The sequence below is a fragment of the Sus scrofa genome, chromosome 5, assembly GCF_000003025.6.
Source record: "Sus scrofa isolate TJ Tabasco breed Duroc chromosome 5, Sscrofa11.1, whole genome shotgun sequence".
In the NCBI taxonomy this organism is placed as follows: domain Eukaryota; kingdom Metazoa; phylum Chordata; class Mammalia; order Artiodactyla; family Suidae; genus Sus; species Sus scrofa.
The window spans coordinates 66839425-66866475 of record NC_010447.5 but is presented as its reverse complement, the minus strand read 5'-3'; the positions used below and the strand labels follow the sequence as shown (position 1 = coordinate 66866475).

Sequence of the window (27051 nt, the reverse complement as noted above, 5' to 3'; positions counted from 1 at the left end):
ATATTCCAGGGTACGGAGAGACCACCTTTTGCTTCCCCATTTACCCGTGATGGACGTTGGGTTATTGCCCCCTTTCAGCTACTATGAACAGAGCTGCTGTGAAAGGTCACGTACATCTGTCTGTCTGGAGGCCTGTTTTCAATTCCCTTGGGCAATAACTAGTGGTGACGCTGTGACTCTATGTTTAACTGATGGAGGAACTGCCAAACTGTCTTCCAAAGCCCCACAGCGTTTTCTGAGTCTGTACGGCATCTGCCCTGGGCACGTGGGCCCGGCCCCCCCGGGGGCGGGGATGGGAAGCCCTGCAAGTGGGGTGCTATTGTGTCCTCTCCCAGTTCTAGCTCACTGGTCACCTGCACAGGTGATGGGAGTGACAAGGACAATGGGGGAGCAGTTCTCAGGATAACTAAGAGGTCGGTGTTCTTAGGGCCCCCACAGAGGAGGAAGCTTCCTCAGGACACGCAGCCTTGTCTGAAATACAAATCCACTCCCTCGGCCACTCCCTGTGCTGCTCCCTCAGCTCCCCGCAGCCTGGGAGTTGTCCTGCATCTCAGGTTCCTGGTCCTGCCTCCCAGGAACACGTCCTGCTTTGGTTCCTGCCAGGCCAGTTCACCAGGCAGGGCTGCTCTCCAGTTTTTGCCGTGGCGTCAGGCGTCTCTGATTGGTGTCCAGCTCCCGGTGGATGCTGAAGGCCACCTCTGCCCAGGATCCCTCTGGCCAGCTGGGCCCTGCTCTGTGACCTTGGCTTGGGCCTGGGGACCGTGGGTCAGGAGGACTGGCTCCTTCCCTCACCTCGGGGCGGCTCCCAGCACACGACTCACTCTGTGGACAGCAGCTTTCCAGACCCTGACATCTGCTAGGGAAACTGAGCCCAGTCTGGGTCTTGAAAGCTGCACCAGGATCTCAGGGTCTGGGGCCATGTGACAAGCGCTGGGCAAAAAGGCTGCCAACCGCACACAGGCCCGGAGGAGGCAGCAGCCAGGGACGCCTGACAGTCGGTGCTAGCCTCTCTGGTGCAGGGTTGGGATGGCGCCTCTGAAGCAGGCCTTCCCGACACCCCACCGTCCACCCACAGGTGGGCCAGCCGACACCCAGGCACTAGGGCCTTGCAGCAATTATTGAAGGTCAGAAGGGCCGGGTGAACGTGACCTTGAGAAGGGAGGGAAAACCCCCACATTCGCAGTCCCCCAGCGAGGCAGCCAGAAGCCGAGGACATTCGACCGGTGGGCCTCCCAAGCTTGCATGTGGGGCTCCGACTGGAGCTGGAGGAACTCAGGGTGACTATGTTCTTAGAGGCTAGGCTGGGCTTCCTCTGCTGGGTGCACTGAGCTGGGAAGGGGTGTAAGACACGACTCCTCATGGTCCAGAGGATGCAGGAGGCGCTCGGGCCGCAAATCAACAAGGTGCCAGTTCTCAGCCTCAACAGGGACTCACACCAGGCTTGACTCAGGGACCCACATCCTGGGACGGAGACACCCCAGAAGCACTGATGCCCCCACCCCTGCCCAGCACGGTTCTCTGATGTTACGTATGGGCTGTCACATACATGGAGGGAAAATTAATGTCACCATTACCAGCCATGTGACCTTGGCTGGGTCATCTAAGTACCTGAGCCAGTTTCCCCCTCTGCTCTATGGGGGTGGGTGGGTGAGGACCCCAGAGAGAGAGCACCACCAGCAGCACCTCCATGGAGGGGGCGATGATGGTTTGAGTGTTTGCGGCTCTAAGGGAGCAGCCAGGCTGGAAGAGGGATGCTCCAGGGGTAGGAGGGGCCCGGAGGAAGTCCCCCTCACTGTGTGAGGGACTTCATGCTTACAGACCTTCTCAACCTGCTCTAGGAATCAGAAAGACACAGGGGTTCCTGTGGTGGCACAGCAGAAACGAATCCGACTAGGAACCATGAAATTGTGGGTTTGATCCCTGGCCTCGCTCAGTGGGTCAGGGATCCGGCCCTGCTATGAGCTGTGGCGCAGGTCACAGACACGGCTCAGATCTGATATTGCTGTGGCTGTGGTGTAGGCTGGTAGCTGCAGCTCCAATTTGACCCCCAGCCTAGGAACTTCCATATGCTGTGGTTGTGGCCCTAAAAAGCAAAGAAAAATAAAAAGAAAGACACAGGCACGACCTTCAAGGCATCGGGAAATTAAAAAAAGGAAAAAAAAAAAAAGCCCAAATGACACAAAAACTCATCTCCTTTCCCAGAGGACATAGTCCAATTTCTCATTTGCTTTCTAAACGGTGCCTGTCTTGTCCCCGGAGGAGGCTGCTGCGGCTGAGCAGTGAGCCTAAAAGCCCCTTCCTTCCAAGGAGTTGGAACCCAGAGGCCCCTGAAATTGGATGAAAAAATGCTACCATGTGCTGGGGCTGCACAGGTTTCAGCGTGGCTCCGAAGGCATTATGACTGTCCCTCCACGGAAGGGCGACGGTTCCTTTCCTGGGAAGGTTCAGACGAGGCCATCACTCCTGAGGGAAGGGCTGTGCCTGGACACAGGCTCAGAGAGCCCATGGGCCCCGGGATGGCTGCAGAGGCGGAGCTGGGGAGGAAGGAGGCGCCCCAGGATCCAGAGCCCGGTTCCGCTTGCTGCTGGAGCCCACAGGCTCCTGGAAAGGACGCACCTGCATCCGATTCTAAACTCCGATTTTCACTTTGGGACCTGGATGTAAATCTGTTAGGTCTCGAGTCCAGGGGTGATGTAATTTACTGAAGAGAGTTTGGAAGCTGCTAAGCTCCCTGATAAATAAACCATGTTTCTTCATCCCAGTTCGGTGAAAACACATTTTCTAGGGACTTAGCAGCCCCTCCACCCCCTCCAGAAAGTATTAGAATCCTCCCCCTGCAGGAGAGCCAAGCATACAGAAACTTTTCTTTCTAGAGAAGCTTGACCCCTCTGGGCAAGGAAATAATGTACTCACATGACGACTAACCAGCAACCCCCGCACTGTTACCCTAATTCTTTCCAAAAAAGAACTTTAGTTCCATGAGTTATAGAGGGAGGATGTTATAGAAACGGACTTGGCATCAAAAAACCCTAGCTATTGCCCACACTGGCTCCCTAATCGGGTACTAATTACATATCACCAGGAGCATCGCCACCCATTGTTCCCAAGGTTTGGAAAGCTGCCGCTGTGCCCCAGGTCTAGAAGCGGAGAAGGAACTTAGAAATCAGCTCACTCCCAGATGTTGGCGGGGGAGACCCAGAGGGTGGGGGGCCACATCACCATTCTCACTGGGTAATTCTGAGAAGAGCTGGGACTCAAACCTCTGGTCCTGGGACCAGGTTTGAGGCGGTGGGGGGACTGCAGCCTCACAGGGCTGCCCCCACCATCCTGATCTCTGAGCTCCTGTTGCCTCTGGTCAATGCCAGGACATCAGGAGCTAAGGAGCGTGGAGTGCTCTGGAGACAGGGGGACTCTCAAAGGATGTCTCATTACTATTGATGGCAATGATAATAGGTAACATTTATCTGTTAATCTGGCTGCTAACTTCCGAAGTGAGGAAGGAAGAATTTAAGGCTCCAGCCACCTCTGCGGGGGGCAGAGCATTCGTGACAACACAGATGGCATCTTTTTGCTCATGTCGTCCATGTGCCTCCTGTCCCTGAATTCTTTCTAAGATGGCACACCAGCAACCCAGACTTTGGTCAGGGTGGGCTCACATCCTTCCAGGAACACCCAGGACACTTGGCAAGGCCTGGCAGAGCTGGCACTAACTGCTTTACAAGTCCACAGGCTCATCAGCTTTATTGAAATGCCACGTAACTCCTGATGGCGGGCCAGCTTCCCCTCCACCGACACTGATGCCAAGGCCAGACGTCCCGGGTTTGTCAGCTGTGGGATTTGGGGGAAGTCTTAAACCTTCCTGTGCCTCAACCTTCACAGCTCTAAAATGGATAAAACAGCGCTGTGATGATTGCAGGAGATAATGTGTGTTAAAACCTCACACAGTGCCTGGCACATAGCAGCCATCAACAGGTTCTAGTTCCCATAACATTCTTATAAATGCCCCACATGCTACTTTGTTGGAGGGCTAGCAGTTGCGGGGCGGGGGTGGGGGGGGTCTGTCTTCCCTTAAGGGGGTGGTTGGGAGAAGAACAGAATCCACCCTCAGTTATGAGGCGAAGGTCCACCATACAGCTTTCCGACTTCCAGGCACGGGTGATGTTTATTTAAATGATTTCAAGATGGTTCAGAAGTGTGCTTAAATCCTGGCTACCAAATGGGTACCTTCTATGAGTTAATATAAGAAAAGGCAAACATTCCTCTGGTAGGAATGAAAAATAGGGCCCAACGCTAAAATTGTTACTCATGTTCACTTTTAAGGAGGAATTTATTATTGTTGCTGCTGGTGGTGTTATTCTAGTCCCAAATTCTGCTTCCTGAGACTCATTTTGCCTCCCAGAGCCTTGGTTGTGTGGGAAATAAAAATAAAATAAAAGGATGGTTAAGTCCAGCCTGGAAAGAACCTGCCAAGCCTCGCTGTCCCCCGCCCCGCCTGCCAGCTTCCTCTTGTCTATTGCACTCCGTCTCTGCGACGGGCTGCCTGCAAAGCAGCAGGTTTAGGGTTGAAAAGTCAAGCTTTAGAGCAGTGGTCTCAAATCTGAGGTGCATCACAATCCCCTGCAGGGCTTGTTAAAACACAGATTTCTGCTCTCTCCCCCTCCCGCCCAGAGTTCCTGAGTTGGCGGGCCAGGTGGGGCCTGGAATTTTCCATTTCTAACCAGCTGGAGGAGGTGGACACTGCAGGGCCCAGATCTCACTTTGAGAAGGACTGTCTTAGGGCAGTGCTTCTCAGCCTCAGTGGCACTAGAACTCCCTGAGAAGTGTTTAAAAAAATCCCCATTCCCAGGCTGCACCCCAGGTGAACTAAGCTACACCCCCGGCCCCGGGGGCCCTGGTTCGGAAGCGAAGCTTCCCTCCATCACTGGCCTGGGGCTGAGAGTTTGGGCTCATCAAACTGTTTCTTCACAGGACTAGTCAGTACATGTTTCAGGTCTGTGGGCCTCTGGCTTCTGCTCTATATTCTTCTTTGTTTTTTATTTCAATCCTGTAAGTTTGTAAAAATCATCCTTGGCTTGCAGGTCATCCAGAAACAGTTTGCAGAGCCCTGGAGATCAGCCAGTCCTGCAACTATTAAATCTAATGATAGAAGCAGCGACTCACAGTTAGCAGTCATCACAGAGTAAATTAAAACCAAGGGGGAGGGCAGAACGATTCGCAGTATTTGAAGGTCTGAGGTCATTGGGGCTTCTCCCGCTCACTTCTGCTTGTTTTTATCACTGTTTTTTCTAACTCACTTTTCCTTTCTACATTAAAAAGAGGGGGCTGGGGGCTTACTCCCACCCTCCTCCAGTTCGCAGTACCAGCACCTGCTTCCCAGGACTGGCTTGGAACTTTCGGTTTTCAGCAGCGTAAAAGCCCTCAGCCTTCTGTTCAGAGCTACCAGAAAGTGCTAATTGCCTTCCGAGTGTTTCCATCTCTCCCAGGGCTTCTAGTCCTAACTTCCTGTCCCACCCTCTCTTCCTACAGAGAGAGGAGTTTTTTCCTTCTGGAATAAAACTCCTGGGAGTTCCTGTCTTGGCTCAGTGGTTAACAAATCCAACGAGGAACCATGAGGTTCCGGGTTCGATCCCTGGCCTCGCTCAGTGGGTTAAGGATCTTGTGTTGCGGTGAGCTGTGGGGTAGGTCGCAGACACGGCTCTGATAGCTGTAGCTCCGATTAGACCCCTAGCCTGGGAACCTCCATGGGCTGAGGGTGTGGCCCTAGAAAAGACAAAACAAAAACAAAACCAAAAAACCCTCCTGGCTTCCCTAAACCTCTGTGTGTGCCAAACACACCCTAAAGTGTGGAGACGTGTGGCCCCTGCACACGGCCCCTCCCCCTCCTCACTTCACCCCAACTCTGAGACAGCACTGGGTCCCTGGTCACCAGGCCACTCCCTTCCCTGTCCCGACCTATCTGCTGGGCTTTGGCATAAAAGCCAAAGCAGCGAGGAGCCAGTGCATTTCTCAGCGCAGGCCTCCAAGTTCTTAGAGGCGTTTTGCTTTTCAATCTGTTCCAGGCCTCAGCCCAAAGGGGCAACACCCATTTCTGCTCCTGTCTGTTATTCTTTTCTTCTGAGCCTTTAAAACCCACTAGAACCTCTGTGCGAATGACCTCAGCTGACTTTTTAAAAATGTAAATGATTTAAAGCAGAGGGTGGAGACCTGGAAAGGAAACGGCAGCCTCTGGCATTTTCCAAAGATACACATCACGAAAGGGGATCCAGGGCCCTTGACCGGCCCACTCAGAAAGGCTTAGTTCTGCCCTAACTGGGCAACCATCCAGAAATGTGACCCACACGAGGACAAGGGTTCTGGCACTCACTGCCTTCCTGGGCCAGAAACACTCGCAGCCTCACAGGGGCCCCGTGCCTGGTTTAATGCTTGGCCGTTTCATCTCGAAATTCTTTTTTTTTTTCTTTCTTTTCTTTTTTTTTTTTTGCCTTTTCTGGGGCTGTATCTGAGGCATGTAGAGGTTCTCAGGCTAGGGGTCGAATCGGAGCTGTAGCCATCAGCCTACACCACAGCTCACGGCAACGCCGGATCCTTAACCCACTGAGTGAGGCCAGGGATCGAACCTGCAACTACATGGTCCCTCGTCGGATTCGTTAACCAATGCGCCACGACGGGAACTCCTCGAAATTCTTAATAATTTATCTTTGAATTTGTGTTTTGCAAATGAAGTCCCAGGGATGGCGGGTGTGAATGTGAGCTGAGGAGATAGACATGGTGTGTGTCACTGCCGTCCCTTGCTGCCTCCTGTGTCCTGGCGTTGCCAGTACCCCCGGAGAATTCCAGGGCACCCATGATGCGTGGGGCTCGGAGAGCCTCAGAGCAAGTCCAGGTTAGGGGTTCTGTCTGTGACGGAGGGGGTGGTGCTGGTGGCCTGGGAGGCCAGGCTCTCTGCTGGAACCAGAGCTTGGCTCAAAGCAGCCAGAAAGCAGTGCATTCGAAGAAAGCCTCCACCCAAGGGACCCTGCCATGGCTTTGGCCTTTCCTGTTTCTGTTGCTTCCTGCATTAGTCAACACTTACACTGAAAACTGATGACACGGGAGGAAAAGAAAGACAGTGGTACATAGGTTCTTTCTCTTTCCGCTCTTCCTTTATTACCCTTAGGCCAAAGGGGGAGTGTGCTGAAAGTGTGTGTGTGTGTGTGTGTGTGTGTGTATCAAGAAGTGAAATAATAACAGTTGAGTTAGTTTCCTGCACCAGTTTCACTGTCACGGTGAGAACAAAATACATGGGCACAGAAGAGCTTTGAAAAAGGAATTGTGTCACTTTGATGATTCAATGTATGAGTTAAATGCTTGTAAATTTACATGTAAAACTGGCACTGCGCAATATAGAGGCGAATGGTAAAACTCATGCAAATAATTAAAAACATCAATTTGTCTTTACTAACAATGTTATTAAAAGCGAGTAAGAGAGTTCCCGTTGGGGCTCGGTGGAAACGAAAATCGGACTAGGATCCATGACGACTCAGGTTCGATCCCTGGCTTTGCTCACTGGGTTAAGGATCTGGCGTTGCCGTGAGCTGTGGTGTAGGTTGCAGGTATAGCTCAGATCCTGTGTTACTGTGGCTGTGGTGTAGGCTGGCAGCTGCAGCTCCAATTCAACCCTTAGCCTGGGAACCTCCATATGCCGTGAGTGTGGCCCTAAAAAGATAAAAACCAAAAACCAAAAACCAAACCTATCATGACAAGTCAAGAAAGAGGCCAAGGAAGAAAGGAAAAAGTTTTATGTTTTAGTACTTTTTTTCTTTTGACGGCTGCACCTGTTGCAGCTGCCGGCCTATACCACAGCCACAGCAATGCCAGATCCGAGCCCCATCTAGGATCTATGCCGTAGCTTGTGGCAATGCCAGATCCTTAACCCCCTGAGCGAGGCCAGGGATCAAACTCACATCTTCACAAAGACTATGTTGAGTTCTTAACCTGCTGAACCACAGCTGGAACTCCATATTTTAGTACTTTGAATGGCACTTTCCCTGCTTTTTGAACTAAGGGCCCTGGGCCAGGGACTTCTCCCGAAGGCACAGTCTCAGGGTTGGCTGATAAGTCCTTCCTGAAGTATCTGCCCAGCGGACATTTACTGAACTCCCGCTGTTTGCCCAGCTTTGGGCCAGTTGCCAGGAATAGAAAGTCAATAGCCTAATTTCCATCCTCCAGCCGTGCGAAACCAGGCTATGGGGCATTGCTTTCTAAATGTCTGGGCCTTCGTGCTTGTCTACAAAGGGGCTTCTGAGAGAGATCTCTTGACGATATTTCCAGAAACTCAGGCCTTTTCCTGTCAAAAATGCTTCCGAGTTCAGCTATCACCCTGCACGATCAACCAAGGATAAGCAATGTTTTTTTTTTTTTTAGTAAAATTCTGCAATCTGGCCATCCCCGTCCCCACAAGATGAGACGGCCCCAGCTCAGTCCTGTCCTTTGTTCTTTTCGGAACCTTTTAAATACACGAAACTCTGTTGGTAAATGACATAAGCTGATTTTTAAAAAACAAATGTAAACGAAACAAAGCAGAGAGGCGGACACTGGATGGCAAACTCCCTATCAGTTTTATGGTCTTTGATTAATTTTTTAGATGGAGATACAAATTCTCATTTTTTTTTTTTTTGTCTTTTTATAGGGCTGCACCCATGGCATATGGATGTTCCCAGGCTAGGGGTCAAATCAGAGCTGTAGCTGCTGGCCTACACCACAGCCACAGCAACGCCAGATCTGAGCCGCGTCTGTGACCTATACCACAGCTCACGGCAACGCCGGATCCTTAACCCACTGAGCGAGGCCAGGGATCGAACCCGGAACCTCATGGTTCCTAGTTGGATTCGTTAACCACTATGCCATGATGGGAACTCCCAAATTCTCATTTACATTGAAGTTTGGCTGACAAAACTCTTTCAAAACCTGACGTCTGTACTTAAGAAGGAAAGGAAGAATCTGTAAATCAGGACAAGGGTGAACGTCCCTGCGGGTGACCCCCAAGACCATTGGAGAGGGTTCCAGAACCCAAGTCATACCCTCAGCAGATCAGGAACATTCCCTGTAATTCTTCCTGAGCTGCCAGGACATCCTTCAATCTTGAATTCCTGGTATTTGTCAGCGAAGCCCCTCAAGCCTTTCAGAAGGGCCGGCTGCATGCACGGGGACAGTGAGCTGGGAGGGAGAAGTTCTGTCACAGCCGGCTCCTCCCCAGAGCTTGTGGGGACGGGCATGGCCAGTTGGAAGGGCACCCAGAGGACGTAAGCGGCTGGGCTGCCTAGGGGGCGGGGGTAACCTCGGGGCCCTGAGCCCAGGCGAGGACTTTGAGACCATCCCTCGGTTTACACAGCAGGAGGCTGAAGCTTTGCGAGGTCAAGGAAGGCGCTGGATGGCTGACCCGCTGAGCGCTCTGCCCTCACTGGTACTTTCCTGATCCTTCTCTGAGCTCCAGCTGCGGCCTAGGTGAGCGCCCCCCTGCGGCCTAAACCCAGCTGTTCTCTCCTCTCCTCCTGGGACTGAATTTCATCTCCTCCACAACTAGATGCTCGGAGGTCAGAGCCAAGTCTTGCTGTATTTCTCGGATCTGGAGGCTCAGGGCAGGGACCCGGGGAACGTGGGATTCTGGATCCCCTGACCCTGAACCCCTCGCCTTCTTCCACCACCTCTATCAGCCCTGCCCTCTGCCTGGGCCTTCTTGGAAGTATCAACCTTACAGGCCTGGGAACCCCCCAAGAGTCAGCCCAGCAGAGACACGTACAAGAAGCAAGGTCACTGGTCAGAGGAGTTAACAGAGGCCTCTGTCCTGCACGGAGTCCCTTCTGTCCGCTTCTCTCCAGTCTTCCTCCTCAATCAGCCACAAAAACCACCCCACAAACAACACAACCTCCTTTCCTGTCTGTTCCTGAACCGCGGATGGCCCGCCGTCGGGGTGGAGCAAAGGGGCAATGAACTGTATTCTGCGCCCCAGACCCGGGCACCGTGCCGGAAATGGAGTCATGCGACCGCTCACTATGCACTGGAAGAGACAAAGGAGGGACGTTTGCCGTGGAGCTGACAAGGGCTGCTCCGATATCGGGCAGGGCACCCCTGGACTCCAGTTCAGGAGTCGCTCTTGCTCAGGGAGAAGGGAGTCTCCATCACCAACTAAGTGAGAAAAACCAGGCTGAGCAAACTCCTGCGGAGAGACACGTCTGGGCAGTTTGCCTGAAACACACCCAAGGGAGGACAATGACAGACGGGTCCCCCCAGTGGGCAGCCCTCACTGTGCGACCTACCCGCTCCTCCGTGTCCGCTGTTTCCTCCTGGTTCGAAGCCCCACTTACTCCTCAACGCGGCACTGTGGGCAACATCCCTTTCACATGAACCCTGACCCAAAGCGCAGAAAATTAAACCAGCTGCAAAAAACCAACGTACGATGGATTCCACGGTCAAGCAGAGAGGCCCGGTGGGATGATGGCTCTGAGTGTCCGAACCATGGCCTCTGGTTCTCCCCGAGGGCCATGTGTGCCATACGCCCCCATGCAATACTGTTATTTCAACTCGGAGTTGAAAAGGCCCCCTGTCCGTTCTGACGCAATGGCTTTCTACTTTTACTTTAGTGGGAAGGCCCTTTCTTCAAAGGAAGTCTTACCTGAAGGCCAGCCTGTAACTCAGATCAGCCCAAAGCTGGGGTGTGCGAGCCCAGGGCCCCGCCTAGGGCACCTGCTCCTCCCTTAGAAGCCCCCAGGAGCCCAATGTGAAAGACACGCATCCATCCCCCTAGGGAACTGTCCCCCCCCCCCCCCACAGGCAGCCTCTCTGAAGCAACTACTGGGGCCCAGGTGCAGTGAGATAGCAGGTAGCAGGACGAAGGAGGCCCCTCTTTGGCGAAGCTCTCGGTGTGTTTGGATGCAGCAGAGAGAGGTTCAGATGGCAAAAAGTGCTATGAAGGAAACGGATCACAGTGATGTGACTGAGGCTGGGAGGTGCCTACTTAAGGGGGTCACTTCTCTCGGAGCACAGGAAACATGAGCTGCGATCAGAACAAGAGTCTGGAAGGATGCTGATTTTGACCAATGAGGAAACAGAACCAAAGAGGTGAAGGGACTGTCCCCAGGTCACACAGCGGGTAGGAAGCCAAGCTGGACTTAACTCTTGTTTCCAGAGCTCTTTCCTTGTAATATTTACTAAACAGCCACTACAGGTCAAGAAGCCTTGATGACAAGTGACATCCAGGAGTGACAAACCACAACTATATCCCAGTGTTAGGGGCTGTCAGGACTTGACACCCTTCCTGCCCTCCCCAGCAGGTACAGAGTTGGCCCTGGGGCTGGAGGCTGTGTGACCAGAGGACAGAATCTGAGGCTGGGGACCTGGGACAGAAAGCTTCCTCCACTCCCATCGCCCTGGCTGTGAACTGTGGAAGGTGCCCCTGGCTGCCACCCATGGTGACATGAGGGGGAAAGCCAGCTGGTGGGTGTGATGGTCCTGGCCCACCTGGAGCAGGCTCTCTCCCCAGCCAAGCGGCTCCAGGGCTACGATTTAAAGACCAGCCCAATTTTTAGCAACATGGATGGACCTAGAAATTATCATGGTGAATGAAGTCAGCCATACAATGAGACACCAACATCAAATGCTCTCACTGACATGTGGAATCTGAAAAAAGGACACAATGAACTTCTTTGCAGAACAGATACTGACTCACAGACTTTGAAAAACGTATGGTTTCCAAAGGAGACAGGTTGGGGGGTGGGGGGATGTGCTGGGGGTGCGGGATGGAAATATGATAAAACTGGATTGTGATGATCATTGTACAATTATAAATGTAATAAATTCATTAATTAATTTAAAAAATAAATATATAAATAAGTAAAGGCCGGCCAAGCTGACTGTCTTCTTGTGCTGCAGAAGGCAACTATGCCACCCACACTCCTGTCTCTAGACTATCTACAGCCCGATAGCCAGGCCATCCCCAAAACCCCATCGGCACCCCTGGGCCCCGCATTCACCCTCTGCCCCCAGAGCCTTCTTGCTGTCAAAGCACTTTCCAGGCCTCAGCTAACTTGAGCCTCCGGTCACCTCCGGAGGTGGGCGGGACAGCACTTATCAGTCCTCTTCTGCACGGGAAGCAACTGAGCCCTGGAGTGACCCTTGCAGGGAACCAGGCTCCTGCCAGAGAGAGTGCCACCAAGTTCTGACTCAAACGCAGGTCTCCAACCCCAACTAGAATCCAGCTGCCCGCAAGCTAACCACGGACCTCCACTCTGGCCGAAAACCAGCCCAGTCCTCTCCTCACACGCCCACCTACCCTAAGTTTTAGAGTGCACTTTGGGGTACTTCCAGAAGCTGCCTTTTCTCTCCATGCCACCCTGCCTCACAGCATGCCCATGTGCCGACACCGCCAGCACCGAGCCCTGCCCTCTCCGCCACCGAGACCCAGGGTGAGGTGCTCTCACTTCCCCCTTCCGCACGTATTTTCCAGCTAAGTCATGGGTGTGAACTTAAGGCTGGTGAAAACGAGATACCCCAGAACCTTCCACACCTCCTGTCCTCCCACACCAACCAGCCAGCTGCACACGCAGGAACGGGCAGGAAACACAGGTGGCAGGGCCTGCAGAGCTGGGTTCCCACAAATACACAGACAAGCCCAGGGGACCTGTGAGCCACCCTGCCCAGAGCAGAGAGGCCTGCAGAGAACATTCCTGTGCCTGCAGGAGACAAACCAGCTGCCAGCTCTGAGCAAACCCTGGCATGGGGTCTGAGCCACGGACCGCACCATTTTAGCTAGGATGGCTCTAGACCTGTCACCTCCGGCCTGTGCATAACAGCCAGCCACCAGAAGTCCCAGCGGAGGAGGGCCAGGCGTGCACAGAGGTCCAGAGCTTCCTCCCAAGACACAAAAGTGCAGACGCGGAGTTTCGGGAGGACAGCTGGGGACACAGCAGCTGGCAGTGCGTGGCCGCCCCATCCGGCCCCGCTCCTCCCGCAAAGTCCGCCCCTGCTCTCCGCCCGCCCCGGGTCCGCCCGCACTTACCGGCCGCGGGCTCCGCAGCGAGGGCCGCCGGCGCCGGGTGGGGGCTTGCAGGGCCGGCGGGTCGGGACCACAGCCGCGCTCAGCCCCGCTCAGCACTTCCTGCGGCCGCGCCCCGCCTCCCGAGCGCCCACCCCCGGCCCCTCCGAGGCCCGGGCTACTTCTCCCGCCGCTGGCGCCCGGCTTTGTTTGGGGTTGGTCTTTCTTCCACTCAGAGCGCATGGAGTCGGAGTCAGGGCAGCTGTGCGCGGGCCCTAGGGTCCCAGCGAGGAGGGGGCGGGGGGATGACTGGAAGTCGGGCCTCCCTGTGTCTCCCTCCCCCACCCCCGCGCCCCGGTCGGCCCCCGGTGGGGGATGGAGGGAACCCGCACGGTCCTGGGAGACCTTGGCCGTGTGGGTGTCCAGGGACTAGGGACCAGACCCTCTGATCACGAAGAGTCTCCCCTTGCCCCGCCCACACACACAAGGAAGACCCTCATCCCTGGGGGTCCTTTTGAGAGGCCCGTGGGCCGTCAGCTTTCCGTTTTCTGGGTCCAGGGAGAGCCAACATCTCCTCCTGGGGAGATCCTCTGGAGAAAAAAGGAGTGAGCACAGAGCCCACCTGTCCGGCCTTGGCCTGAGCGCAGGGACAAAGTGGCCTCGACTGGATCTAACCTGTGCGGCTGGACGGCTTACTGTTATTTCCGGAAGCAGCAAAGGCCTGAGCCTATCCAACCATGGTCTTTTGAAATTTGACCCGCAGGCAGCGAGGTTTCCCCTTTACCAGGCTGCCCAGCCTGGCCTGGGGGTGGAGTAGGGGGCTGTGAAGGATGAGCAGAGGGGAGAGAGGGGAGGGAGGGGAGGGAGGGGAGGGGTCTCCGGAGGAGATGACTGTCACAGGCCCTGGGGAGGAAGACCCAGGGGGGCTGAGTGGGGAAGATGCAGCAGAGGCGTGCAGAGAGCCTGCCTAGGGCCGCTGATGGAGGGGTGGACAGGCTGGGGTCTCCCAGGAAGGAGGCTGGGGGTGAGGGCGCCAAGGAGGACCTGGAGTAACAGGAAGCTGAGGAAGAGTGTAGACCTGCAGAGAGGTCCCCGCTGAGGACAGAACTCCTTCTAGGCAGGGAGGAGATAGAAACGGACCCTGCCCACAGGTGTCTGCCCTGGGGGTGGGGGTGGGGCTTGTCACAGAGAAGAGGGGTTCCTGCACGGTTTAGGCTCCAGGGGTGCCAGAGAGGCGGGCGCCCAGGAGAACGGGTCTAGACTTAGAGATGAGACTTTTGCCAGAGTTATTTCAGTGGGGGGAGGATAAGCCAGATTGCCCTTCTTGGGGGTGTCTGGACCCCATCAGCTGATGCGCTCGTGTTCCAGAGGCCTCTGAAGGGCTCTCCTGGCTCCAGAGCTTCCCAAGGGGATTGATCAGCATCTGGGGAAACTGGATCCAGTTCAAGTTCACTCTCTGCCCAACCCTGTTTCTCTGGCTTTCTTACAGGTGTTATTCCCACAGGTCCCTCCCATAGAGGCCCTGTGTGTGGCTCTGTTCCCCAGAAATCCAACCTGAGACAGGGGGTCGTGAGAAAGGGGGCAGAACAAAGAAAAGGCGGGCTGGGGGTAAAGAAGAGGCCATGAACACCTGGTGCCACCTCTGGGGTGAAGGCCAAGCCTGTGTGGGAGAGAGGCTTGAGCAGCACAGGGTGTGAGGGTCTCTCCCCGACCTTCCAAGACCTCTGGGGGGGGACCTTGACCTCCAGTGAAGCATTTTGAAGACACAGATGTGCCAGAGAAGGTGGTATTAAAGGAAAAGAGGTTAGTTTTCTAAAGGATGGAGGAGGGGGAAAGAGGCCTGAGGCGGGGAAGAGTGGAGGGGAAGTGCGTGCTCAGGAAAGTTAGTGTTATTGAAACACTAATTAGGAAAGAGAGGGTCGGAAAATGTTCCAGGGGGCCCTTCAGCACCGTGAGAGGGCCAGTGATTAAATGAACTTCTGCACCAGGATGTCCTGCCCCGGCGCTAGCCCTGGTGACATTAGCGTTGAGGGGAGTGAATTCACGGAAATGTTATATGTAATTTAAAATTTCCCAGTAGCCCCATTACAAAAAAGTAAAAAAAGAAACAGGTGCAATTACTTTTAATGATAGATTTTATTTAACACAATACATCTCAAATGCGATCCTTTCAACCTCCATCAATTTAAAAAATTATTAAAGAATTATTTTACATTTTCTTCCTACCAAGTCCTCCAACTCTGGTGTGTCTTTTGTGTTCACAGCACATCTGAATTCAGACATGCCTGCTCTGTATTTAGATTTCATAACATTGAGGATTGAAGAGGTAGGGATATATATGACCTTGCTCTATGTATACTTATGCTTTCCACAGCCAAACTGAATGGCCAGTTTTTAAATTTAAGTTTCTTAAATTAATCGAAGTAAAATATTGAGTCCCTTAGTGACACTGAACACATTTCAAGGGTTCAGCAGCCATCTGTGGCCAGTGTTCTGGTAGCAGATATGAAATCCTGGACTTCCGGAGTGTGGTCTTGGGTTTGTCCTCACGTTCTTTAAAAATTAAAAAAAATTTTTTTATTAAAGTATAGTTGATTTACAATGTTGTGCCAATTTCTGCTGTACAGCAAACTCAGTCATACATATATATGCGTTCTTTTTAAAAATCTTATTTTCCGTCATGATCTATCACAGGAGATTGGATACAGTTCCCTGTACTGCACAGGAGGACCTCCTTGGTCATCCCTTCTACACACATTTTCTTATTTTTTTGGTCTTTTTGCCATTTCTTGGGCCGCTCCCGTGGCATATGGAGGTTCCCAGGCTAGGGGTCGAATCGGAGCTGCGACCACCAGCCTACGCCAGAGTCACAGCAACACAGAATCCAAGCCGCATCTGCAACCTACACCACAGTACATGACAACGCCGGATCCTTAACCCGCGTGTAAGGGCCAGGGATCGAACCCACAACCTCATGGTTCCTAGTCGGATTCATTAACCACTGAGCCATGACGAGAACTCCGGTTATCCCTTCTAAATGTAATAGTTTGTCTCTACCAACCCCAAACTCCCAGTCCATCCCACTCCCCCCACCTTTCTCCTGGTAACCACAGGTCTGTTCTCCATTTCTGTAAGTTTGTTTCTGTTCTGTAGATGGGTTCATTTGTGCTACATTTTAGATCCTACATATAAGTGATATCCTGTGGTATTTGTTCTTTTCTATCTGACTGACTTCACTTAGTGTGAGAAACTCTAGTTTTATCCCTATTACCGCGAATGGCATTATTTTGCTGTTTTTTATGGCTGAGTAGTATTCCATTTTATATATGTACCACATCTTAGTCTATTCATCTGTCAATGGCCATTTAGATTGTTTCCATGACTTTCCCTTTTTTTTTTTCATTTTTTAAAGTTTCATTAAAGTATAGTCGATTTGCAATGTTGTATTAATTTCTGCTGTATAGCAAAGTGATTCAGTTATACATATAAACATATCCATTCTTTTTCAGATTCTTTCCCCACATCGGTTATCACAGAATATGGGATAGAGTTCCCTGTGCCCATGTCGATACCAAACCCCCAGTCTATCCCTACTTCCCCCACCTGTCGCTTTTGGTAACTGTAAGTTTGTTTTTGAAGTCTATAGAGTCTGCTCCTGTTTTGTAAAGAAGTTCGTTTGTATCTTTGCTTTTAGATTCCACATCTAAGTGATAATATATGATGTTTGTCTTGGTCCGACTTACTTCACTTAGTATGATAATCTCTAGGTCCATCCATGTTGCTGCACATGGCATTATGTCACTGTCCTTACCTTCGGTGAAAGAAGGGCCCTCCTGCCTCCCTCCAGGTGCTGCTCCACTAGCGAGATCCTGGTCTGTTCCATTTTGTTTCGCAGGACACACGTGGAGATGAGGGCAGCGGTTGAAAATCTAACGTCTGTGGAGAGGAAAATGGGCTTGACCTGGGTGAGGAGGACGAAGGGAGATGCGAGTGGGATGTGTTCCATCCCGATTCTCACTCTGAGCTACATGAGCAATGCCGTGGTTTCCTGGTCAAGCTGGCTCCTCCAGAGCTGGAGCTGATTGTGCCCAGGACACTGGATCCCATCTTCATAGTTTCACCTGAGCTCTGAGTGCTGGTTGAGTCACAAACCCTTGGGCTTGGCTGCTGGGTCTGTGCCTCAGCTCCTGCATCTGCAAAATGGGAAGAGTAGTCCCTTATTTGGGGAAAGAAAAGGAAGAGGCTGGTGAAACCCCAAACAGGAAGCTGCCAAGAAGGGGGAATTTTAGTCCTGGAGGTGGAGACGCTGCCCCTCATCCAGGCCTTCAGCCATCTCCTGCCCTGGGCTGGGTGCCCACTGCTTCTGTGTTCGGTCTGTACTCTGGCCCCATTCGCTGCCTTCCATCAGAGAGAGAACCATCCTGGGGAGGGGGGTGCTGGAGTGATGGGAGTGGTACCTCAGTGAACCCGCACTTTAGAGATGTAAAAAGATAAAGATAACACTTAGACATCTTTGCTTAGATCTAAAATGACCATCACCAGTTGCTTGGAGGTACAGGGTGGATCTTGTGGGGTTCCCTTCAAGCCAGCACAGGGCTTGATGTCCTTGCTTCCTTGACAACGGTTTCTCTGTCCATTCCTGGTGATGGAGTCTCAGAAGGTAGCTTTTTTGGTGTGGATGGCAACACACACACACACACACACACACACACTCACTCACTCACACACACGGAAGAGCATGATCTGGTGGTGCTGACATGTCCATCCCCAGGACGTCAGCCCATGAACTTAGCCTTCGGGTTGTCCCAGAAACCATCACAGGTCAGGAAATGGAAAGCTTGGATCTCTCCATCCTTCCAAGTACAAGCCTGTCTTTCAAAACAATGCGCAGTCACGAGCCAGGAAGGTTGAAAGAAATGAAGTTTCCCTTGACAACCTCTGCTCCCGCTCCCTGACAATCCTGCTCATAAAGCTTCCATCCCGATAGGGCCTTATTGAGGACTGTTTGTCTAGACTCTGCGTGACCCATTCTCAGAAAAAAACACCACGTTCCAGCAGGTGGACCCGTCCAGGAAGAAGGCACCCCCTCTCTCCCCGACATGTGCATCCCACAGCTGGTCTGACTCATCCTGTCTCCCCATCTTTAAAATGAGGAGGAACTCTTCCTAAGACCCTTTCTGCCCTCCGAGAGAGTGGGGATTGGCCTCGTTTTCTTATCCATACACAAATAGAGCACCTTTCCCTCTTCCAGAAGGACTGGGGGATGACAAGATGCCACATGTTGATCAGTTTAGATCAGACTGACTTCAACCCGCCATTGACTGTGCGCTTCATGACCGAGCTGCTCCTTTTTGCAACACCCGTGCTCATAGGAGGCGGGAATGAAGTGGTGGTGGCACCGAGCCTCACAATCTCAGGGCTGATTCCCACAGCAGAGATGTTCCACCAGAAGCAGGAGTTTTTCTGCTGTTACAGGCACACTGCCAGTGACACCGGGAACATGAGTTGCACTAATTGGTGCTTGAAATAATTATTGATCTTCATTAACACTGTCGAGAGCATTGCTCAGACATCCAACTGCTTGTCATGCTCTTGGCGTTCTCTTTACAGCCTGGTTCTGTCCCAGGAGGATATTATTTAAGGCAAAACATAGAAAAACACATCTAGGGTTCAGAAAGCATAACTACAGACAGCTGAGCAAATGTACAAACAACTTGTAAAATGACACTGGATATTTACAGCTGGAGTGTTTCAGTCTGTGCAACAACTGTGATGCTAATCCCCCCTCTTCTAAGAAATTCTCTGGAGCCTGCATTTATAACTGGGGCCCCCGGGGTCAAAGGCTTATGCCAGGGAGGAGGGGACGCCTTTGGATAAACTTGGCGAATATTCCTGGAGCATGTACGTTATTTAGGATTTACCTTTTGGGAAAAGGTTTTTAATGTTTTCAAAGTTATAGCATCGATATATGGTCACTATAAAATGCGATCAATATAAGATATTAAAGAAGAAAGTAAAATCACCTGAAATCTTAGCCATTGAAGGTAACCATTGTATGACTTTTGGCCAACAACCTTTCACTCGTGTGTGTGTGTGTGTGTGTGTGTGTGTGTGTGTGCATGTGCACAGGTGTAACCCGATTTATTCCTTTTTAGAATATGTTCTAGTCACTGTTTCACGTAAATGGATTTAAGAATCGTGGATGTACCACAATTAACTAATCCTTACTGACGAATATTTAGAATCTTTTGAATTAAGAAATTCAGTGTGGTTATGAAACATTTGTCACATGTATTTTGCCTCCTTATTCAACTATTTCTTCATGATAAATTTCTAGAAATGAAATCACAGAAAGTACCATTTTTATGCAGATATAGATGTATATCCAACAATGCACAGAACAAGTTGGAAGATTATGTTTCCAAGTTAATTGTCTTTACTTCTTGAGAGGAGACTGGGATTGGGGATGAAATCAAAGAGGAATCTGACCAGATCTATAACGGTTTTGTTTTCACAAGGAGAAAATATCTGTGTTAACGTGACATTAGTTAAAATTGAAGGTAAAAACGACAAAAAAGGGCAAGATAAAAGTAGTTACCGGCTGACAATCATACATCATTGGAAACAAAACCGACCTCTTTCTTTTGAAAAAAAAAAAAGAAAAAAAAAAAAAAAAAAAAAAAAAAGAAAAAAAGGATTTCCCGTTGTGGCTCGGCAGTAACAAACCGGAGTAATATCCATGAAGATGTGGGTTCTATCCCTGCCTGCTCAGTGGGTTAAATATCTGGCATTGCAGTGAGCTGTGGTGTAGGTCACAGACACGGCTCAGAAGCTGTGTTACTGTGGCTGTGGCTGGCAGCTGCACCTCCAATTTGACCCTTAGCCTGGGAACTTCCATAAGCCATGGGTGTGGCCAGAAAAAGAAAAAAATTTATTTAGAGAGTTCCTGTTGTGGCTCAGCGGGTTATGAATCCCACTAGCATCCATGAGGATGTGGATTCAATCCCTGGCCTCTCTCAGTGGGTTAAGGATCCAGCATTGCTACGTCTGTGGCATAGGCCTGCAACTGCAGCTCCAATTTGACCTCTAAAGGGGGCATTTCTAATGCTGCAGGTGTGGCCCTAAAAAGAAAAAAAAGGAAAAAAATTATTTATCATCTCTAAATAAATAAAAGTAAATAAAATCAATTAAAATGAATCTCATCAGTTTCTTTTTACTTGTTTTAACATGACAACTGGTGCATTTTAAATAACATGTGTGGCCCAGATTACATTTCTTTTGGGCAGCGCTGAAGAGATTTGAATAATAGAATTATTAAGCAATTACTAGATTAGTAATACATATATAAAGGGAGCATTTTGGCTTAGAAATTTTATGTTCTATTTTAATTAAAATTTTTTAAAAATTGAGGTATGATTGATATGTAATAGTGTATAAGTTACAGGTGTACAATATAGTGATTCACAATTTTTAAAGTTTCTGTTCCATTGGTAGTTTTTATAAAATATTGGCTATATTCCCTGTGTTGTACAATATAGCCTTGCAGCTTATTTTATATCATCACATTTTAGATGAAGAGTTTGCACCACTGAATCTTGCACTGTGTACTGCCCCTCCCCTTCTCCCTCTCCCCACAGGTAACCCCTCGTGTGTTCTCTGTATCTGTCAGTCTGTCCTTTTGTTTGTTTGTTTTGTCTTTTTAAGGCTATGCCTGAGGCATGTGGAGGTTCCCAGGCTAGGGGTCCAATCAGAGCTACAACTGCCGGCCTACACCACAGCCACAGCGATGCCGGATCCAAGCCACGTCTGTGACCTACACCGCAGCTCACGGCAACACCGGATCCTTAACCCACTGAACAAGACCAGGGATCAAACCTGCAACCTCATGGTTCCTCGTTGGATTCATTTCTGCTGCGCCACGATGGGACCTCCTGGAATAGATTCTAAAGCCATCAGGAGGGTCTGCATCAGGATTTGGGTCTTATCTAAAACATGGTTAAGGTAGGTTTCCCAAGTCCAGTCTGCTGGGGGCAGTGGCTCTTAAGCATGCCAGGTACACCGAGTGAAGCGGTGCCGGCACACACACAGCCCTGGGGCCTTCGCTGCTGCGTGGAAGCCCGCAGGAGCCCAGGAGTGCATCCAGCTCTCGACTGTCCCTCCCCCAGGGCGCTGCCTGGGAAGGCAATGCAGGGCGCTGCTGCCTGGATTCCCCCCCGAGGCTGGAGGAATCCTCTGGACTCTTTCTCCTGGCCCTGTTTCCTATGCACGCGATAAGCCCAGCTTTAGCAATCAGCACTCATTGAGAATTTAAAATCAAATCCTGGAAGATGGCTTAGAGATCACCAAGTTCAACCTCCCTCATAGTCAGGAGACCAACCCCTGGAGGGTGCCGGAGGTCACACTGTCCCTTGTTAGTAGAAGAGTGAGAACCCCTCCCTCCTAGAGGTCATGTGTGCACCTCCCACGACTTCCTGCTGTCCAGGTCCAAAGCACGTCCCCCCCACCCTCTGTGAGCCCCCCATCCTTAGGTCCCCTCTAAGAGGGGCAGAGCTGGCCCAGAGAGGTGGGATGGGACATGGTGAGAAGGTGACCTCCTTCTCCTCTGGCAATGCCAGGAGCTGGGTTGAGACATCCCCCTGATGCTGGGTTTGTGCCAATAAAGAGAGGTTCTGGCAGGCCCTGCAGGCTGCAGGCTGGGGTGAGAGGCAGGTGGGCAATGAGCAGCAAGGGCTGCTGAGCCCTTGCTGACATCATGTCAAGTGCAACGTCCAAAAACAAAGTCCACGCCTGTTCTTCACTCCTGGAATTCCACTGCTTTCCTCATCATCTCAAGCACTAGTTCTGAAGCCTTGCAGGGAGTAAGGTGGGGTGAGCTGCAGGCTTTGCAAAGAAATCTTTTTGCGAGTCTGTGTCTGGGGTCTGGCCATGCCTGAGGCTGGGGCCTTACAGGGGACTGGGCAGGGGTTAAGGTTTTCTTTGCTCCCAGGCTGCTGTGGGGCCTCCGAGGCCGTCTGGGTGGCAGAGTCAATCCTGGAGGCTCACATGGGGACTCCAGGAACCAGGTGCTTCCTTCAACTTGAAGGTGGGGGACCTGAGGCTTCTGGAGAGCAGGCAGCCATGCCCAGAGGTTACAGAAGGAGTGAGACCCAGTGTGAGAACCAGACCAAGAGGCTCCCGGCTGACCTCGGTCTGCTGCCCGGGCTTCCCTTGAATTGAGATGCTGGCTCTTCGGGTTATCTGCCTGCACTCGGGGTCACAGAGCTTGGAGGGCATGGGTTTGGGAGGGAGGAATGATGCGCAAAGACAGTGAGTTCCTGGGAAAATATTTGTTTGTGGGAGGGGGAGAGAGAGAGAGAAGAATGAGGTAGGGGAGCAGTGAGGGGTGTAATAGCCATGGTGGCCCTTGGTTGGCCTGAAGGTTCATCAGGGATGCGTTTCCTGACCCTCGCGACCTAAAGGAGGCAGCCCTGCGTTATCTTCTCTGTTCTTTTCTTTTATAGCTCTAGTTACAAACTGTAACTGCCTATTTATTTGCATGTGTTTCTTGCTCCATGCCTGTCCAGACCATGAGACTGTAAGGGCCTTGAAGGCAGTGGTCATTGAGGTTGCTTGTTTGCTCCAGGACCCAGCCATGCCCGGCACATGTAGAGCAGGCGCTCAACACATATTTGATGAGAGTGTGAATGAAGATTTCTGGTTTTTAATTTATTATTATTATTATTTTTGTCTTTTTAGGGCCATACCCATAGCATATAGAAGTTCCCAGGCTAGGTGTTGAATTGGAGCTGTAGCTGCTGGCCTCCGCCAGAGCCATAGCAATGTGGGATCATAGCCGTGTCTGCAACCTACACCACAGCTCACAGCAACGTGGGATCCTTAACCCACTGAGCGAAGCCAGGGATTGAACCTGTGTCTTCATGGATGCTAGTCAGATACGTTTCCACTGAGCCATGAGTTTCTTTTTAGATACATGTTTTTTTTAAACATTCGTGATTCAGTTTGGACAATGATATGAACCTAAATGCCATTGCCCTTGGAACAGCTGCAGTTTGTCTCTGTGAATACTTATTATTGGGTGCATGTTTAAACCACTTACAATTATAGAAATAATTCTTTGGACCATCCATGATTCTTTTTCTAAGTGCCGTGCCAGATAATAACCAAGGGATTAATATATTTTCCAATGGACTTGAGTTAATTAAAAGTACAAGATTACTTTAGATTTTATGGTTCTGCATATTTACTTCACTGCATAATTCATGATCTAGTCCTAAACATAGTGATTTGTAGTTTGTCTTACCATCGTGTAGAAAAATGGTATTAAAGGGGTTTGTATTTTGTTCCTTTGACATGCCCCTGTAAGGGTTGTACGAGTCTTTCAGAATCATAAAGGATTAAAACATAGGGATGTAGTTCATGCTTAGTTTAAGTGATGGGTGCCCCTGGAGTTGTGCAGTGCTCAACCTGCACAGCTGTGCTCCATGCAGCCTTGTGAAAACCCCAGGTTCACGGTTTAATGGAGATGTGACCGGGAGGGCAGCTGGCACTGCTTGATGACTCAGCTTCTTGTTTTTATTCTCACCTCTTCTCTGCTCTTTCCCAGGCATCCAGAATGATCTTCTCAAAGCTTCAGTGAGAGCACAACACTCTTGTGCTTAACCCCTCCCCCCACCAAGTGACCTTTCTTTGTACCAAGAACAGAAGCAAAGTCCCTCTCCTGCCCACCCTCTTCCCAGGGGCCCTGGGAAATGCCCTTGGCTGGCCTCTTTCACCTTGTCACTTTCCTCTCTCTCTGGCTCACTGAACTCAGGCTCCAGTGGCCTCTTTTCTTTCCTGGAGTAGCCATGGCCTTTCCCCACTCACCGCCTTGTACCAGTTGTGTCGTCTGCCTGGAACGTTCTTCTTTCAGGACTTCACCCGTTGTTCCTTCTCATCATTCTGGTTTTGATGTAACTGTCACCCACAGCAGAGTTGTTCCTTGCCTCAGGTCTAAAGCACACCCATGGTCACTCTGCAAACATCTCTGTTTATGCCTTGAAAACAGAAACTCCCCTGGAATGGGGTCATCACCTCTAGTTTGTTGCCACATTTCCAGGGCTCCGAACACAGCCAGGCCAGTGGTAATGGTGCTAGAAATATTTATGAAATGGACTAATGAAAATCCACAAGGTGGATGGGGTAGGGCGGCTTCTCAGCCTGCCCACCAGTGACGGGGAGCGTTCATGTGAGAGCTTAGAAACCTTGCAGGAAAGGCAAATGGCCTTGAAGCTGCAGTCCGAGTCCTGGTTCCTTTCCTCGTTGCTGCCATCAGGGCCTTGGTGTCTTCACCTATCCCGGGAGGGAGCTGGATTGGCTGCTTTCCTCGGTCACCTGCTGGCCATCTCTGTGACTGCGGGCACACTCCGTGTCCAGTGCAGGCAGAGGAGCAGAGGTCTCGGCGTCCTGGGTCCTGCAGCTACAACATCTTTCCTGCCTGATATTGGAGGAGGCACCTTGCTTTTTCTGGCCTAAAACTGAGAGTTAAACAGCAGGTGACACTGTGGAGGCGGTGCGTTGTACTGGGGAGGGGAGGGATGGTTTGCATCCCCGCTTCTTGCTTCCTAGCACAGGATCTGGAACATTTTCCCAACTCCTCTGGGCCGTGGTTTTGGCACATAGGAATGTTATGCCTTGCCTGCAGGTTTGCAACAAGGATGCGAGTTACTCTCTGAGAAACTGAAGGGCAATTAGCTCCTGTCCAGTTATCTGGGAAAGTCGATCAAGTCCATGCTATGGCCCAATGCCTAGATTACCGGCCAGCCAAGCTCGTTCCCGCCTGGGCTAAGAAGGGCCACAGGGCTGTGAATGCCCCAGACTGGGAGCCGGAGCAGGAGATGGGCTTCCCTTGGTGAAGGAAAACCAAGAAAAATCATTTGTGACCAAAGCAAAACGGCTTGTTTATTTATTTTGCACCAGACACTTGTGGTGTGTAAGCTGCAGAGACGGTTCTGCAGAACCGAGTGTGTGTCCCTCTTTCCTGGGCAAAGCTCCTTTGCATTCCTAGAGAGTGTTGGCTGTCGAGTTCCCAGAAATGAGGTTGCCTGGGGGGCTGGCTTCCCTCATCCCAGCACAGAACGCTTGCAGTTCTGTTTGTGTGTGGAGGTAAAGAACTGCTGCTTGCAGAGCTGCTATCGATGCACCAGACGTCGGCTTGTTATGTTACCTCTGGGGCAGACACGACAGGTTGGCTCGCTCAGAGCATAAATCTCACCTTCCCTGCACTGGACAGATGCCCTGTGACACAGTTCTGGCCAATAAGAGAGAAGTGGACATTTGTTGAAGAGAGGCTCTTTTCCTAACTCAAAAGACAAAGTCTCCAGCAGGGAAAACCTCTTACGTCTTCCCCTGTCTCTTTTCCTGTAATATGGATGTGACGGTTGAAGGTGCAGCAGCCCTTTTATAACCATGAGGCAAGACACGAGGATGAATGCCACCAGGTAAGCGTCTAGCCCCTGAGAACACAGGGTCTTTCACTGAAACACAATTGATATTGTAAGACACGCCTTTATTTACGTACTATAGGAAAGATAAAATGCTGCTAAATGAGACCCCAGCTTGTTTGTAAAGCATATCCAGATACCCAAGATGTTAAAGTGTGTGTTGGGGGGGGGGGAGAAAAGAAACGTAAATCTTAGAATCAATGAGAATTGAACAGGGGTCTGAGCCCTGGACTATCTCCTTCTAGATTTACATACGGTTGTCGGGCTTTCTGTTATTTATGGCAAAACACAATCCTAAAGTTGGCTCCTAACATCCACCTCCTGAGATGGGCGTTAATATCTCTGTCGTACCAACAAGCATCATGGGCTGCAGGGCATGTAATCCACATCCCTCAGGGGCCTCCAAGCCAAGTCGAAGGTACATGACCCCGTGCGTGCCCTGCTCCACTGCTTTTCCTACGGTGTATGCGGCCTTTGTGGCTTTGCTGGGAAGGACGATCAGCAGCCCTGCAGCTACACCCTGGCCCCCACCCCCTGCTCCGGAGGAGCCTGCCTGTAACTCAGTGGGACACGGCATTTGATCCCGGGCGCTGGGAGGCAGGACCTCAGACTTTGGCAACCATTCAGGTACTAGGTTTATCATCATTTGGGCAGTTTTCCTTGTCCTTTTTCTCACCTCTCTGCTCGGTGCCTTCCTTACCCCTACGGAACAAAAGCATAGGCCTCGAGGAGGCTCCACGTGTGTGTGGAAGACCTTCGCCTCTCTGTGGCCTGCCGAGCATTTGCTTCCAGTGCGAGGGGCCCAGAGCCCAAGAATGACAGGAAAAGATTTGCAAAAGGGAATCCTGCGTTAAGAGCCCCTTGCAAATTCATCGGTCACTTTCCTTTGCCTTTGAGGACGACCTTGGAGACCCTGGATGGGGAAGGGGGCTTAGGGCTCTGCTCCAAGGCTGGACAGAGGCCGAGTGTGTGCTTACAGCTTAAGGAAGTGCTCCCACTTAGCTCTGATTTTATTTCCTGCAGCAGATGGAGGAGGAGAAATTGTTGAAAGGATGTAAGCATTAAGTAAGAAACAAAGAGCTTTTCCAGGTCTCTGTTACCCCATCCGTAAAATAAGTTGGGAACAGCAGGGGCTGATTGAATGGGATGTCGGTCACACTAACACCTTAGAACATTATTTTGGAGACTGTGGTTTCTGGAATCTCTCTCTCTCTCTCTTTTTTTTTTTTTTGGTCTTTTTTAGGGCCGCGCCCACCGCACATGGAAATTCCCAGGATTGGAGTCCAATCGGAGCTGTAGCTGCCGGCCTACGCCACAGGCACAGCAACACCAGATCTGAGCTGCGTCTGCGACCTACACCGCAGCTCCCAGCAACGCTGGATCCTTAACCCGCTGAGTGAGGCAAGGATCGAACCCATGTCCTCATGGATGCGAGTCGGGTTTGTTAACCACTGAGCCACGATGGGAACTGCCGGTTTCTGGAATCTCTTGAAATGCCTAAGAACTGCTCCAGGAGTGACTCATGTAAAACAGGCCCCTGCAGAAGCCAGGGTGAGCGGGCGT

At 51.2% G+C, this 27051-nt stretch overlaps 1 protein-coding gene and 1 long non-coding RNA gene across 5 annotated transcripts in view; one reads left to right on the top strand and one right to left on the bottom strand.

Moving 5' to 3' along the window:
• TSPAN11 (tetraspanin 11) overlaps positions 1–13673 on the bottom strand; it is a 58808-nt gene extending 45135 nt beyond the window's left edge. The window contains exon 1 of one of the 4 annotated variants that reach the window (XM_021092451.1): positions 13034–13673. In XM_021092451.1, coding sequence (XP_020948110.1) covers positions 13034–13252 — 219 coding nt within the window. In that variant the 5' untranslated portion in view covers positions 13253–13673. The remainder of the gene's footprint in view (positions 1–13033) is intronic. The other 3 variants (XM_021092450.1, XM_021092452.1, XM_021092453.1) reach the window with 3 other exon arrangements.
• LOC102161833 overlaps positions 26818–27051 on the top strand; it is a 79455-nt gene continuing 79221 nt past the window's right edge. Inside the window, exon 1 of the long non-coding RNA XR_002344135.1 lies at positions 26818–27039. This is a non-coding gene — a long non-coding RNA (uncharacterized LOC102161833). The remainder of the gene's footprint in view (positions 27040–27051) is intronic.